Raw genomic sequence first — 17,112 nt, forward strand, 5'->3', positions numbered from 1 at the left:
CATATGACGAGATACTCAGTCTTGGAAAGGCAGGAAATTCTGACACATACTATAACATGGATGAACCTTGAAAATATTATACCAAGTGAAATAAGCCAGTCACAAAATGATAAATACTATGTGATTGTACTTAGATGAGGTACCTAGAGTAGTAAAAAATCAGAGACAGAAAACAGAATAATGCTTGCCAGGGAGTTGGAGAGGGGAAATAGACAATTATTATATAATGGGTAGCGTTTCAGTTTTGCACGATGGAAAGACTTCAGGAGATAGATGGTGATGGCTGCACAACAATATGTATGTACTTAATGCCACAGAACTGTATACTTAAAAATCAGGTAAGATGGTAAACTTTATGTAAATGTTTTTAACAATTTAAACAATTGAAAAAAATATACCTCAAAACGAAAGCTAAAACCATAAAACTTCTAAAAGAAAATATGTAATTTTTGTAACCCCGAGTTAAAGATTTCCTATATAGAAGAATAGAAAAATATTTTAAGGGATCCCTGGGTGGCGCAGCGGTTTGGCGCCTGCCTTTGGCCCAGGGCGCGATCCTGGAGACCCGGGATCGAATCCCACGTCGGGCTCCCGGTGCATGGAGCCTGCTTCTCCCTCTGCCTCTCTCTCTCTCTCTGTGTGACTATCATAAATAAATTAAAAAAAAAAAAAAAAAAAGAAAAATATTTTAAAACCTGTATCTGATAGACTTGTATCTAGAATGTATGAAGAGCTCTAACTGAAGAAGAAAACTCAATAAAATACTGAGTAAAAATTTTATTTATTTATTTTTTTTTTCTGAGTAAAAATTTTAAACAGAAATTTCAACCATAGGTGATACAGGAATACCTAATAAGTACATGCAAATACACTCAGTATTGTTAGTCATTACGGAAGTGCATTAAAAACACAAATAAATACACAACCTTTAGAATGTCTAAAATGACAGAATGAGAATACCAAGTGTGGGTGAGGATGTGAAGCAAAATAAACATCATTTTCAAAAATATGAACCAAAGCTTTGTCATTGGCATAGAGACAAAAATGGCAGCAAGTCTTCTGGTCAAAATAGGTTAAAAAACTGAATTAATGGCTATGTTTTTCCTAGTTGAATTACCTTAAAAAACCTTTACTTTATTAGAAAAGTACACATACATTTTAAAAAGATGTTATTTACTGTAGACAGAGTGTGAGAGAGCATGAGTGAGGGGGAGGGGCAGAGGGAGAAACAGACTCCCCACTGAGCCGGGAGTCTAACATGGGACTTCATCCTAGGACCCTGGGATCATGACCTGAGCTGAAGGCAGATGCTTAACTGACTAAGCCACCCAGGTGCCTCCAAGTATACAAATTTTTCATGGATAAAATGGAAACTATGGATAACATATTTTAAAAATTTGTGGGGTTCTTTTGTAATAGAATTTTATTTTTTTGTTGTTGTTAAAGGTCTTTGTGAGGTTTTGTTTTGTAGTTTTTATAGGTCATTAAATATTTCCCATATCATTTTAATGGATACATAGTATTTCAAACATGGCATTATTACAATTTATATAAGGATTTCCTATTAACAATTTTCATTCATTTTAAAAAGGCCAGAGTGGACATCCCTACAGCTAAAACTTAGTGTGCAGGGATCCCTGGGTGGCGCAGCGGTTTAGCGCCTGCCTTTGGCCCAGGGCGCGATCCTGGAGACCCACATCGGGCTCCCGGTGCATGGAGCCTGCTTCTCCCTCTCCCTCTGCCTGTGTCTCTGCCTCTCTCTCTCTCTCTCTCTGTGACTATCATAAATAAATAAATTAAAAAAAAAAAAAAAAACAACTTAGTGTGCATCCATGATTGTCTTTTTGCAAATAAGTTTCTAGAACTGTTGGCTTAAAGGGTGTAAGATTTCCATTTTAGTCTGAACTGCTCTCTAAAGTGTCTAACATTTAATTATTTTAAATTAAAAAACTTAATTTTAACAAAGGGATAGATAAAAGTTTTTTTTTTTTGGATAGATAAAAGTTTATAGAATTACTAGACTTACAACCAAAACAGCATTCATCCTCACTCCTTAGATGTTAAGTACTTTAAAATCTCTCAGCATTTTTCCTACTTTATATTTCTAAATAATATGCTTAAGCTTGTATCCTGAATTTTAAAAGTTTAGACTTAATCTACTCATTATGAGCATTTAGTTCTCTTTCACTTCCTTCTGTTTATCTTTCCCCTCCTTTCTACATAGTTTTCAAAATTTTGGTTCAAATCAATAAAGGTCTTTTTAAAAACTTAATTTTTGGGACTCCTGGGTGGCTCAGCAGTTGGGCACCTGCCTTCGGCTCAGGTTGTGATTCCTGAATCCAGGATCGAGTCCTGCATCGGGCTCCCTGCAGAGAGCCTGCTTCTCCCTCTACCTGTGTTTCTGTCTCTCTCTTGAATAGATAAATAAATCTTAAAAAAAAAAAAAAAAAAAAAAAAAACACTTAATTAAAAAAAAAAATTATTTATTTATTTATTTATGATAGTCACAAAGAGAGAGAGAGAGAGGCAGAGACACAGGCAGAGGGAGAAGCAGGCTCCATGCACCGGGAGCCCGACGTGGGATTCGATCCCAGGTCTCCAGGATCACGCCCTGGGCCAAAGGCAGGTGCCAAAACTGCTGCGCCACCCAGGGATCCCCAAACCACTTAATTTTTATTATGACTATGTAAATATAGCTCAAAGCTAAATGAACCAGTATATTGTGATTATATTTCTTTCCTAAACTATTTTTAATTTTTTCTTGGAGTTAACAATTGCCTCACTTTTTCCATTTGCTTTAGTTTTTTATGGATCTATCATAGATTTTTTTTTTAAAGATTTTATTTATAAATTCTTGAGAGGCAGAGAAAGAAGCAGGCTTTCCACAGGGAGCCTGATGTGGGACTCGTTCCCCAGGACCCCGGGATCACGACCTGAGCCAAAGGTAGATGCTCAACCACTGAGCCACCCAGGTGCCCCTCTATCGCAGATTCTTCTTCAACTCCTCAAAGTAAATGACTCATAGTAGAAACTTCTAATATTCTTTTCAATACAAAAATATAAAGTAGTTCACCAATTCCATGTTTTTTTTCTTCCTAAGAGGTTTTCCTCCTAGAAATCATTGAATTGTGTCAGATGTTAGGCCTGCTAAACAAACTTCATCCTAGGATTTTCTGTCACCATCCTCAAGGGTATCTTTCCTAGGTCAGTCTCTTCTTTTTGACATCCTATGCCTTTTCTCTTTCTTGGTTTTCTTTATTTCAATAGCTCAACCTCCAGTAGTTTCCTTTACAAAGGCTAGCTAGGAGGAAAAATTTTTTAGACTTCACATATCTCAAAATGTTTTCTTTTTAAAAAGTAACCTCTACACCCATTGTGGGGCTCAAACTAACAATCCTGAGATCAAGACTCACATACTCTACTGACTGGGCCAGCCAGGTGACCCTCAAAATATCCTTGTACTCTGCCTTTATACTTGACAAATAGTTGGCTGAGGATATAATCCTAGTTTAGAAATATTTTTTCCTCAGAATTTTTACTGTAGTGGTATGGTTTCTTTGTCTTCTAGCTTATGTACTACTGCCAAGATAGTTAATGTCACTAACTTCCAATCCTTTGTGACCTGTTTGAAAATTTTAGGATGCTCTTGTTAACCTAGATTCCTGTAGTATGGGTCTTTTCTCCCCCACTCACTGTGCTAGTTATTTGATTGGCCCTTTCCATCTAGAATCTTTTTTTTTTTTTTTAAGATTTTAAGAGAGCGAGGACCCAAGTGAGCATAAGCGTGGGTGTGGGGGTGTTGGTGAGAGGGGCAGAGGGAGAGGGAGAAGCAGACTCCCCACAGAACAGGTAGCCCGACGCAGGGCTAGATCCGAGGACCCTGAGATCCTGACCTAAGGCAGATGCTTCACCAACTGAGCCACTCAGGCTCCCCTAGAGTCTTGCATCTTTTAGTTCTGAGTTCCCCTAGAATCTTGAATCTTTTTTCATGTTAATTGTTTAATAATGTCTTCCCCTTCATTTTACTTTAATGCCTAAGAGTCTGTCTTCTAATTTTTAAATTTTACTTTCGTGGGGTTTTCCTCATCTTTCTCTTCCAGCCCCTCTATAGAATTTTTATTCCTATATTTTTTTAATTTCCAAGAGCTCCTTCTTTTGTATATATGTATTCTTAAAGATTTATTTATTTACTTTTTATTTAGAGAGAGCATGAAAGCAAGCAGGGGGAGGGCTGGGGAGAGAGAATCCTGAAGTTTATTCCCTAGGTGAGCATGGAGCCTGATGTAGGACTCCATCTCAGGACACAGATCATGGCTTGAGCCAAAATAGTTGGTTGTCTAACCAACTGAACTTACATAAGGTGATACTTTTATTTTTTATTTTTTAAAGATTTTATTTATTTATTCAGAGACACAGAGAGAGAGAGAGGCAGAGACACAGGCAGAGGGAGAAGCGGGCTCCATGCAGGGAGCCCGACGCGGAACTCGATCCCAGGTCTCCAGGATCACGCCCCAGGCTGCAGGCGGCGCTAAACCGCTGAGCCACCCGGGCTGCCCTCTTTTTTAATTTTTAAGAGTTCTTTATATATATATCAGAAATATCTTTTATCTAATAAATATACTGCATATTCCTTTTGAGTTTTAAAAATTGTATTTATTTTTTTTTTGTTTTTTCCCCCTCCGAGCAAACACAGAAATTTCCCATTTTTACAAAATCAAGCCTATAAATTGTCCCTTTTCTTAAAAAAAAAAACAAAAAAAAACCAAGATTTTATTTATTTGACAAAGAGAGAGTACAAGTAGGCAGAGTGGCAGGCAGAGGGAGAGGGAGAGGGAGAAGCAAACTCCCTCTGAGCAGAGGGCCTGATGTGGGGCTTGATCCCAGGACCCTAGATCATGACCTGAGCCCAAGGCAGACACGAGCTGAGTCTCAGGTGCCCCAAACTGTCCCTTTTTTTTTTATCTCTGCTGTGGTATCATCTACCCCAAATTGTCCCTTTTCTGATCTCTGCTGTGGTATCATGCTTGGAAAATCATCTGACTCCAGTGTTATCATATTTACTTCGCTTAAATAACAAAGCCACTGAAGAAGCTACTACATTTCACTTGAGATTCTAGTGAAGACCATCTCTGGAATCAATGTGACACTCAAAGAGCATACTGCCACTCTGCTTTTATTTCCTATCTTCATTTAACAAAGTAAGCTAAAACATGTGAGGAACACCCATATGTCTGAACTGCGATTGTACTAGTCAGGATTGGCAAGGTCAGTTGTTCTCAAGCTGTGGTGTGGGGCCCCTGTGGAGTCTGAACCTTTTTAGGAGGTCCACAGGTCAAAACGATTTTTAATAAAACTAATAAAACTGAGCTATTTGCCTTTTTGTCATTCTGTAATGCAGACAGTGGGATTTTCTTAAGGTTACAGGATACCTGACGACATTACTGCTTTGGACTAATGGACTACGTGCTTGTGTATTATGTTTGCTAGTAATTTCTAAGGTGGTAGTTTTATAGCATAAGTACGAGAGATTTCAGAGATTAATTCAATTGGTTTTCAGTTCTTTCACTGTGTATTTGCATTTGTTATAGTTGTTGTGATATCTGTGTATCTGTAACTTTATTATTCAATACAGATTTATTTTGAAATCCTCCAGTCTTCCTTATGCCTTACTGAAAATACAAGTATACCCTGCTCTGTGTTTTGTTTTACATTTTGTTAATTACTGTTTTAATTTTTAATCAAAGTCAATAGCTACAACCCATGTAAACAAAAGCTCAATAATTTGAAAATATAAAGGGGCCTTGACATCAAAGTTTCACAAAGGTTTATTTCTCCTTTTACATGGCCATATTAGGACATGGTGGTATGCAGCTGCCAATGTCCTCAGGTCCCAAGTTTGAAAGAGCAGCCACCCTCTGAACCACTGCCAGTGGCCAAGGCAGAGGGAAGGGCAGGAGACAGACCCCCTCTGGCTCACACTAGCATTTAAATGCTTCAGCCTGAGCAGGATACATATCACTTCCACTTATATCACTGGCTAGCACTAGTCATAGGGCCTCACTCAACCACTGGGGGATCAGGAAGTACAGTCCTACCACAGGCCAAAGAACCGACTGCATCTGGTATACAGCACTTAAAACTAATGTAATGATGATATTTAATTCAGTACTTTGAAGACCTAATAGAGCATGCAAGCAGCAATGCACATCTCATACTTACATCCATTTTAGGAATAGGAAAGCCACTAGGTCTTTTGTTGCTGAAGCAACTTTCCAGCTCAAACTTCCAAGCTGTATCTATGCTGCTGTATTTCAGGCAGTCTCTACAAACTATGTTCTATTGGATTTTGGGAAGTCTGCCTAATTACCACAATTGAAGATTCATTACTGTCCATATGTTCCATGACAATCTGATTGAAATAAACTGCATCAGCTAATAAAACCTGTAATTTTTTATGATACTTGGTGCTCATACTATCTAAAGGAAAAAGCAGATTTCAGAGCTAATTAACACCAAGACAGCATGGGTGCTTTGTGCTGAGTAAGAGCTGGTTCGTGAAGAGGAGGGGTGTTACAGATTACTTGGTGTCACTGAGGAGACCAAGGCATGTACTCATCAGGCACTAAACTGCACTTGGAAAAATTTCCTGCTTCATTTTGAAAAGGTTCCCACTACACAGTCTGAAGCTTCACACAATAAAACCACTCTCACACACAGCCCTGCCATCTTCTGATGCCATTTACCCTGCTCCACACAGTCTTCTACAATTTTCATTTACATGTGGAACATCTCTGGAGGGACTAGAAATAAAGCTGGGGTTGATCTGCAAACAGCAAGACTCTAACAGTGTACGCAGATTTACCCTCAAACTAGAGCATGGTGCAGACTGTACTGACTCGTTCTGGCTGACCCATTGTTGTAAGGAGCATCTCAAGTAGAACAAGATTTCAAGTGAGACTAACCTATGTAATCTTGTCCTAAAAATCCAGTCTGACAAAAGAAAACTACAAAAAAATCTAATCTATTTGAAATTTATTTACTTTTACCATTATCATTACTGATGCTAGTACAAAAGGTGATAAACAAGTAACCTTTTCCCACTGCAATAGGGAAGCAGAAGACGAACAGAATATCTCCCAGAGGAACAAGCCCTCTGTTCCTCTTCCAGTATGGTACCCAGTCTCTGCATGCCTTGGCTTACTTGGGGAGCAAGCATAAAGGCATGCGTTGGATTTGCTCTCTTCCTCTTCTATCTGACTTTGAACAATTTTCTAAGTGAAAATTTAGATTTACCAAACTGATAATTGATACACTCCTTCCAATAAATTCCTCTAAAATGATCTGTTGCCAAAACTGCAATGTGATCTTCAACACAGGTATTCTCCAACATAAAAAGTGCCTGGACAAGTTGGGTATGATGTTAACAAATACTTAAATCTTCCAGTCAGTACATTTACTGAATGCCAGCCCTGTTTGAAGTACTGCAGGAGCTACAACAGAAATATAATATTAAGGAGATTACAAACTAGGTATGCGTATGTGTGTTTCCCTTAAAAAACCCACATATGTTGATTTAACTAAACAATATAAGACAGAAATGCTAATATTAATGGTAGAGAAGTAAGTTCAGAGCAGTCAGAGTTTAAAGAAAGCTTCATGAAGATGAAGAGATCCAAATTGTGGGTTTTGATTTGCTTTGGTATCCAAGACGGGCTGTGGCATTTCAGGGGAAAAGAACATCCTGAGGAGCAGGTCAGTTTGGCGATAGAGAGAACACTGAAAAAGTGACACAAGGGCAAAGGAGTCTTAGTGGGACATTGGCCGGAAATTAACTTGGACATCCACCCGCCTGCCTGCTCATTCATTCAGTAAACATTTGCTAAGTACCTGTTATGTGCCTGCCCTGTACTAAGGAATATAATGGTGAATCAGCCAGCCAGAGTCCCTGACCACATGACGCTTACTTTGCAGGGAATGAAAGCAGAACATCACCACACGGTAGGCAGAAAATACATAAAACAGCTAATCTATAAGGGGCTTTATAATGGAGTTTGATCCCCACCCAATACACAGCAGGAGCCACAAACGGTTTCTGGGTAGGGAAATAATGTGATCAGTACAGTTTGTTAATATTGATTTGGTATTAGCTCGACTACAACTGACAAATATAAAACCAGAGAGAGACCTAGAGAAAACTATTATGGCAGAAGCGTAAGGTTGAGGTTAGGAGGGCTGGTTGGTGGCACAGGAGTCCTAGCGGAAACAAAGTAACAGAGCTGGCTGGGGTCAAGAAGAGTCCTGGTGAGCCGAGTGGATCTGTGTAACAATCGGAAGGTGCTCAATTCCAAATGGAGAAAACAAACCAAAGATCATGCCAGCCAGGGTATCTGGCTCCAGCACATGGGTTGGGGAGAAACTGGAAGCACCAGGCTTTGGAGGGAAAGGGGGATTTAAACACCTAAATAGGATGCCCAGAAGGCAGGTGGAGATGTGACAGAACCAAGCGAAGTTAAAAAGAGCCAAGCTCAAGAGGCCCAAACCTGGGGGGATTGTGAGGATGGAGAAGGAGCTCCAAAGGTAAGGAAAGTGGACAGAGAGGGACACCTGAGTGGCCCAGTGGTTGAGCACCTGCCTTTAGCTCAGGGTGTGATCCTGGAGTCTTGGGATCAAGTTCCACATCGGGCTCCCTGCATGGAGCCTGCTTCTCTCTCTGCCTGTGTCTCTGCCTCTCTTTCTTTCTGTGTCTCACATGAATAAATAAATAAAATCTTAAAAAAAGGAAAGAGGACAAAGAGAGCATCGTGGGAACCAAAGCCGAAGGGGCTTTCAGGCTGTCCACAGTGGTGCACATATATCTGCACAAAATGTTTCTGCTGGAATCTTCCCATTGGATGCCTTAACACTCACAAAGCATCCTGAGACTGGCGCTGGAGCTTCCATTTTACAGGTAAAACAGTGAGGATGAAAAAGATTAAAAGTCTGCTCTGAGAAGGAAAAGGAACTTCTCTGACCATGCCCCCTGCCCCAGCCCAAAAGCTGGCTAGCTATTAGGAGCCCGTGTGGCCTGGCCCAGACCAAAGTGTGGTTCATGGAGTGAAAAGCTGCAGAGAGGAAGCAGGTATTTACAAAGCATATATCACACAGCGGGCTCATCCAAACTGTGTGAAGAACTCTGACAAATCAGTAAGAGCATTTCTTATTAACTTTTATGCTCATGATACTAATAAAAATATACTGGCATTTACTTTACATAATAACATGCCAATTACTATGCCGAGCACTTACATGCATTCTTGCTTAATTTTCCCCAAAGCCCCAGGACAGTGAAATTATCATCTGGATTTTATGGATGAAGAGACGGATTCAGAGAGGTTAAGTGGCTTGCCCCTATCAGGCTACCAGGAAATCAAACTCAAACCTGCCTTCAAGGGCTTTGCTCTTTATGTTGCTGACCCCTTCCGAAGCTCCACCACCATTTCTGCCTTTCCGAATGATCACTACAAAGGTACACAGGTGCTTCATGTGGAAGGTGCTGGGCTAAGTGGTTTCAGTGTCCTTCTCTAAAACCCCTAAGCACACCACAGCTTTATAGAGTACAGGGGTCAGGTGGACAACGCTACGTGTCATGTGATTTTGAAAAGTCAACCTCCTACAGCCATTTTATTATTATTTTTAATCTATCTGAGAGAAAAAGACAGAGAACACGTGTGGGGGAGGGGCAAGGGAGAGGGACAAGCAGACTCACTTCTGAGCATGGAGCTTGATCCCAGGACCCCCAGATTACAGCCTGAGCCAAAGTCAGACACTTAACAGACTGAGCCACCCAGGCGCCCTCTACAGTCATTTTAGACTGTGCTTTGGGAAGGTAGGCTTAAGAGAGAAACAATAAATCATGATTAAGTCAGAGAAGCTAAACAGGAGGATGGTTAAACAATTCCAAGTTTCTACAACTAGAGGTAACCTAAGTCGGTTGTCTTATATAGAAGGAAAAAACAAAATTTATAGAACTCATTACCATCAAGATGGCAATATAAATTCAAAAAGAGATTAGGCAATCAGTAATGACAGCAGTCTACATACTAATGAAGAGAAAGGCAGGCCCCAGTCACCTTCAAGGTTTATTTGGGGGGGTGGGGGATGGGCATCCTTTCCTCCACGCCCACTTCTGCTGACAACAGAATGTGAGAACAAAAGAGCCAGAGGAGCAGAAAGTCTGATTCCTGAGCAGAGGTCATTCCAAGGGCTAAAGAGATATTTCCTGACCATTGTACAATTTGGTTTTCATTTTTCTTCCTGGTCATGTCCATATGTGTATCTGGTGCCCTTGAGACACAACAGTAAATAAAAAGGCCAGCATCTTAGGAAAATGAGCTCTAGTTCCTTTCTGGGTCAGAAGTGATGGTTCGGAGCCTACCTTCACATAAAGAGCTTGGCTTATTCTTCCCGAAAATCCTGACCTTATACTTTCTGTTGTCCATGTCCATCTGTTATATCCTGCGCACTCATGCAGACTTCTCATGGTTGATGTCTGCTGGCATTTTATTAATGAGGAATGTTCTGGCTCCTGCAAACTAGGGAGGGGATACTGTGCACTCTCTGCTTGCAGAAGTGGTTTCAACAGTCCAAGAGCCAAACAGAACCCAGCTACCAGGATATGAACTTGCAGGAGGCTCCAAGCTCCTTCAAGGGAATGAGAGCTTTATAAAGTTTGGGCCACAGTGGCAGTGATAAGGCAGCAATGTTCCCAATGGTCTTTTCCCCTCCTGATGCCCCCTTTTAAACTTTTATGCTATTTTATTCATCCCTGTTAGTTATCTTAAATCCTTTCTTGAGCAAGGTAGGGTATAAATAAAATCAAAATGAAAGTTTAATAAAAGTAAACACTAAAATACCCTAGTCAAGCAAAGCACGTTCCATGTGTGTCCCACATTTTCTTATCCATTGTTTACAACTGAACTCACAGCAAATATAAAAGCTTTCAATTGAATTCTTTCTAACAAAGAAAAAAAAGGTATTTTTGTAGATAATGCAGAGCTAGAGCATTAAAATTTCAAGAAGCAATTGTTTGAAATGCCCAAAGCAGAAAGGTAATAACTAGCTTATGGTTCATTAAATAGAACACATTTTAAAATTTAACCTCATGGTGTTTGCTAATCATATTATAAGATGACATTGGAACTAAGTGGGTATCCTAAGAGCTCCCTCCCCACCCAGAAGCAAGACAGATCACTGGAGGCCTCTCTGAACTCTACTTGAGCACCTTCCTGACCCCAGTGCTGTCTTCCTGTCGTTTTACCTCTGATCACAGAGGTCGTCCCCTGCCTTGCCCTAAGAAGCTGACAGCTCACAACACTTCTACTCTGCCTTCAACCCCAGACACTGACTGCAATTGTCGCGGATCACCCCTTCTACTCTCCTCCCTAGCTTAGCTCCACCTTCTGGGAGCTGCCCCTCCTGCCCTCTGCATGAAACTCATGACTTTGCAGGAAGCAGAGTTCAGAGAGATAACTGTCTTTTGAAGATAAGAAACTCTGTTATTTCGAACAGAAAGAGAAAAGAAACCTTTGGGAATTCATAACCTGATGCTTAGCATAAATTCTGGCACTATGTTTTGTTTTTTTAATTAATACAACAGACGGATAGCAAATTTAGCCAGGATGAAGTTTACCAAAGCTTTCTATGTACATGCATTTAAAATAAGCAAAACCTCATGCTTTTTCAAAATTCAAGAAATAATAAATATTAAATGAGCATCTACTTGTACAAAGCACTGTATACATACGCTCTACTACACTGCAACACTGCAATATACAACATCCTGGCCCACAGTAAGTTCCTAATCCATTATTGCCGGTTCCCCACATTTCAATGTCAAAGAAAATGGGAAAAAGAAAGGGTAAACTACTACCCTAGGGGCAGGAACCCACACCCCCCTCCCAAAGTAAATATTTGAACACAGGACATTCTGGTTGCAAAGCCACGATGTGGCCTCCTACTCTCCGTAACCTGGAAAGAATTGTAGCAGGAAAGTAAGTGGAGACTTAAGAGGTTAAATGACTTGTTGCTCAGGGGCAGTGTGGGCTGTGACTCTTGCTCCAGTGAGTGACCTTGCTCTTCAGCCTCTTCATTTACTGGACATCTCAGGAACGGGGATCATTGCCTAAGTTTGTTTTTTGGACAGCAAAGGCTTAACACTACCTGCTGAATGTACACATTTTAAGCACGCTTATAAATACCAAACTTTGAACATAATGTAGTTAATGGGAAACTCATCAAAGGAATGACCTTCTCAGACCTATCTGGTTATCTCTCCTTAAGACTAAATTACCTGCTCATCACAAGGTGAGATAAGCAACGGATGAATAAACACACAGCACCTCACCTCAGTGCTTTAGGTGTGCACCTGGCTCAGCCAAATGCCTATACTTAACTTCTACAGACATCCAAGTCATCCTGGTTGCTGTGCTGTGTGACGTCCCCCTAGGTCAATTTGGGCAGTGGCCAGTAGACCTTCCTCTACTGCTCTAGCCCTTCTTCCTATCTGCAGTCCAAGCTTGAATGGTTAGCCCCACTCTGACTGTAACCCCTAGCCAGAGACCCAGACAACCAAAATTGTGGAAAGACCAACATACTCTAAACCAGGGAAGGTATCAAAGTGCAGGGATTCTGGGGAAAGTTGTTCTTGGTAAGAGATAAATTGATTGGGACCAAAGACCTTAAAAGGGGTTGTAAACAATGCTGAAGGCCATGCATAAAAATGAAAGTTTCTTTTAATGGTATACAACATTGATAAAGTAGGAATTTGAGTCAATTAGGAATAAATTCAATTTAGAATGTCAAAACATCTATAAAATGTATAAAGATCAAGAAAATTTCACTCTGGTTGATTGGTCAGGAATCCTTTCTCCAAGTAAATTTTGGAAAATGATCTCAGAAATCTCAGAACAGTTAGATTTTAGGCACCTGATGACACATTTGACTACAGTAAACCAGAGATGAGAATCTGGTTTTAATATGCCAGGTTAATAATAAATTCCTCCCTCCCTTCAGTGTGACAATAGCTCTCCTCTGTAAACAGGAAATTCAGAACAGCAGAGAAGGGGAATCATTAAAGATTGCATATGTCTTGTTTAGAGAAGAATTTGGTCAAGTCTAGCTGCCTGCTTCATTCTCTGAAATACAACATAAGGGGATATTCTCAAGTTTAAAATTTAGAAAAAGAGATTTTTAAGTTGCTTTTTGACATTTTTCCAAAAATTTTATTTATTTGACAGAGAGAGTGAGCACAAACAGTGGGAGCATCAGAGGGAGAGGGAGAACCATACTCCCCACTGAGCAGCGAGCACGACCTGGGGCTTGATCCTAGGACCCTGGGATCACGACCTGAGCTGAAGGCAGATGCTTAACTGACTGAGCCACCCCAGCGCCATGATTTTTAACTTTTCTGTATCACTTCAATTGTAACCAGACATTATGCTTGTAGTTAAAAAAAAATTAAGTAGAACTTCTTGGTTTTGTGTTAGGTTACTGCCATTTGAGATTTTTAGGGAAAAGTCTGGACTTCCTGAACACAATGCTGAAGGTATTCTCTTGAAGATGCTCTGAAGTACTGGTGGGAAGGGAATCTTGCCTCCTACACATATACTTAAATGGCATCAAGCTACAAGAGTGACAGCAAATACATAAACAGGTGTAAGAGTTAACATTATTTCTACTTTAACTCTCCAAACAAATCATGCTATTTCAACTTCAGGATGATTTCTGATTTCCCAAAAAAAAATCCTAGTAAATACCAAGTCCAGAAATCAACTTCAGAACTTTTCTTCCAGTAGAATCTTGAGAGGTAAAATCTGCATACCCTGACATTTTACACTGAGTTTGTTGACCAAGAGAACACAAAGTGACTTCACTGAGGGAACATGTTTTGTAGGGATTTCACCCGTAGCCATAAATATGAGAAATGCCTTAAGTCATTGGGAAAAGATTTTTTTTAAACCTTTGCTACTTTATTTTTTTTTAAAGATTTTATTTATTTATTCATGAGACACACACAGAGAGAGAGAGAGAGAGAGAGAGAGAGGCAGAGACACTGGCAGAGGGAGAAGCAGGCTCCATGCAGGGAGCCCAACGTGGGACTCCATCCCAGAACTCCAGGATCAGGCCCTAGGCTGCAGGCAGGCACTCAACAGCTAAGCCACCCAGGTGCCCGGAAAAGACTTTTTTTAAAGAAATCTTTGTCTCCCACTCATCAATCCAATAACAATAAATCTTAGGATGCCAGTAGTTTCAAGGTATATCTTTGACTAACATTTATCGAGGACTTCAGCCAAGCCTATTGTTCTGTATCTTTTTGATCATATGCACCTGCCTAAGATTCAGTAAGCCTGATAAATTTTTTTTTTTTAATTTATTTATGATAGTCACAGAGAGAGAGAGAGAGAGAGAGGCAGAGACACAGGCAGAGGGAGAAGCAGGCTCCATGCACCGGGAGCCCGACGTGGGATTCGATCCCGGGTCTCCAGGATCGCGCCCTGGGCCAAAGGCAGGCGCCAAACCGCTGCGCCACCCAGGGATCCCAAGCCTGATAAACCGGTAATTGCTGCTCAATTACTGATAACCCAGGCTATAAATAAATGGTAAGAAAGGTTGGCTTCAGGGGTGCCTGGGTGGCTTAGTAGGCTTAGCATTTGCCTTTGGCTCAGGTGGTGATTCTAGGGACCTGCTTAGTAGGGAGACTGCTTCTCCCTCTCCCTTTGCCCCTCCTCCTCTGCTCTCAAGTGTGTGCTCTCTCAAATAAAATCTTTAAAAAAAAAGAAGTCTGGCTTCATTTACTAATTTGCTTCTAAGAAATGGAGATAACTTAGTAACTAGCCAAGCAGCTTGGTTCAAAGGGAAATGAATTGAAGGCTAAAAAAGGTGATTTACCCAAAGCCTTACTGTTTATTAGTTACAAGAACCTCTAGATGCCTATGGTAGCCTAACAGGATTTGCAGTTCCCCCACATATTACACTAGACATTTTCATAATACATAGTATTAATGTATTAGCTAATGTTTTAACGGATTGCCTAATCCATTTGGGAGCTCGCAGCTCCGTAGTCTGGTAATGACAGCAGCGCTTAGAAGTCAAGAGCTGAGGCTCCAGTCAGACTTCTGAGCGCTGAGTTCAGGCTCTTGCACTTGCTATTGGTGTCACTTTGGCCAAGTAACCTAATCTCTCTCGGCCTCAGTTTTCTCACCTATAAATCAAGGATTATCAGAATACTCACCTTAGGGGCTGGGGGGAGCGTTAAGGTAAGGAATAGGGAGTGTCCCTGGGCACTGCAGCCTTGGACAGAGCGGTACTGATAAAAACGTTAGCTGCTACTGACACCACGCACACCAACAGGGTGAACCACACATATTTGACGGGCTTTGCCTAAAATAATCAAACTTTATGATCACTGGGAAAACGGGCAGATAGAATTAAAGGTCCTCCAGCAGGGCTGGGAGGACGGAACCCAGCAGCCTAGAGAGAAACGATCCGCCTTAGGGCTTGACCTTGGAAGCCTCCCTGCCCTTCACGCTACGGTGAACTGGACGAGCTGCCGAGAAAGGGAATTTGCTGGGCCCTCTTACGTGCCAGACACAGCGGGAGACTCTGCCTTTTACCGGGTGAGGAGGAAACAGGGTGCGAACACGCGGCGCACGGAAAGGGGCGCACACGCCGAGGCCGCGCTCGCGGCACCGCTGCTTTTCCGGCTTGGCAGCTTCTTGCCCATCTGCGGCCTCCCGAACGGAGGCTGTGGCTACGGGAGGCTCTTCCCTCGGGTCCCGGGCAGCCGCTCAGGGGAGAGCAGGGCACAGGGCACGTGCCCCCGGGCTTGGGTTCACTTTGAAAGCGGGACGTCCCCGTGAATACTTGGGAACCCGACAGACGGCGTGGGGAGACTCCCTGGTGGCCTTGACCTTGGCCCCTGGGACTCAGTTTCCCGCTCTGCCGGCCGGGGGGCGATGACACAGCCCCTCGGCCAAGGCAAGTTTGTGGGCCGGGCGAGGCACCGGGTCCTGGAGAACCGGGAGTCCCACTCCAGTGGCCTCCGCCTCAGGGACCCGTTCCCTCTTGTGGGTCCGGGGCCTCTGCCTTGCCAGGGCGCAGCGCCCCGGCCGCCCAGGGCAGCGGCAGAGGCCGGCCGGGACGCCCCCCGCGCAGGGGTCGAGGCGGTGGGGACCGCCCGGTCGGCGGGCGGTCGCGCATGTCGGGCGGGGTCACGCGGCCTCCCCGCCGGGTCCCGGCCGCCCCGGGTGGGGCCGGAGCGGTGGCCGCCAGCCCGGCCCTCCCGAACTACGGGGCACGGCCTCCGCCCAGACTGCGTCCCGCCTCAGGCCTCACCTCCCTGCGCACGTTCAGCAACGAGTAATAGTCTTCATTGTCCAGCTCCTCCTCGTTCAAGGCCGTCGCCATCTTCGCAACCTTTCACCCCGCCAAACCGGCACGGCCGTGCCCAAGAAGGACCGGCGAGCCAGGGCCCCGACAGCGCGGGCCGGCCGGGTTGCGCCACAGCGGCCCCTGGCGGCTGGGAGGGGCGGCGCCGCCGCCCGCGCCCCCGGCAGCGCGCCTGCGCCCTGCGCCCTGCGCCCTGCGCCCCCGCGCGGCGGAGGGCGGGACGCGGCGCCCGGGGTCCGCCACGTGCTGTCCCAGCCGGCCTCCGGGAGGCTCAGCCGGGGCCGGGCGGGAGGCCGCGGCCGCAGCTGGGGGCGTCCCGTCTGACCCCCGCGACACGTCGCTTGTGTCCTAGGCCGGCTCCCAGTGCGGGGAGCGTCCTGCCCCAGCCATCCCCGCCTCGGCCGGAGGCGCCTCGACGCCCCCCTTGCCGACTTCTCCTTGCACTGGAAACCTCTAGGATGGGGTTTATTCCTGCCTCCATTGTTCTTTCTCCTGGCCGTCCGGAACCCTGCACAGAGCACGAGCCCTCTCAATGTCATTTTTTATTATTGCCCTGTTTTTCAGGAGCACCTGGCCATTTTTCTGCCGTTTAACTGACAAGGCAATACCCATTTGGTTCCTAATAGAATTGTCTCTGGCAGGCACCTACCCCTACAGCCCCTACCCCCTGAGCCCTCCGCTTGTAAA

At 43.4% G+C, this 17,112-nt stretch overlaps 1 protein-coding gene across 4 annotated transcripts in view; it reads right to left on the reverse strand.

The window, feature by feature from the left end:
• DNAJC11 (DnaJ heat shock protein family (Hsp40) member C11) overlaps positions 1 to 16,566 on the reverse strand; it is a 73,474-nt gene extending 56,908 nt beyond the window's left edge. The window contains exon 1 of one of the 4 annotated variants that reach the window (XM_026005105.2): positions 16,372 to 16,566. In XM_026005105.2, coding sequence (XP_025860890.1) covers positions 16,372 to 16,443 — 72 coding nt within the window. In that variant the 5' untranslated portion in view covers positions 16,444 to 16,566. The remainder of the gene's footprint in view (positions 1 to 16,371) is intronic. The other 3 variants (XM_026005106.2, XM_072731145.1, XM_072731146.1) reach the window with 3 other exon arrangements.
• Between the last annotated feature and the right edge of the window lie 546 nt (positions 16,567 to 17,112).

This window comes from Vulpes vulpes, chromosome 12, assembly GCF_048418805.1.
Source record: "Vulpes vulpes isolate BD-2025 chromosome 12, VulVul3, whole genome shotgun sequence".
Lineage (NCBI taxonomy): Eukaryota > Metazoa > Chordata > Mammalia > Carnivora > Canidae > Vulpes > Vulpes vulpes.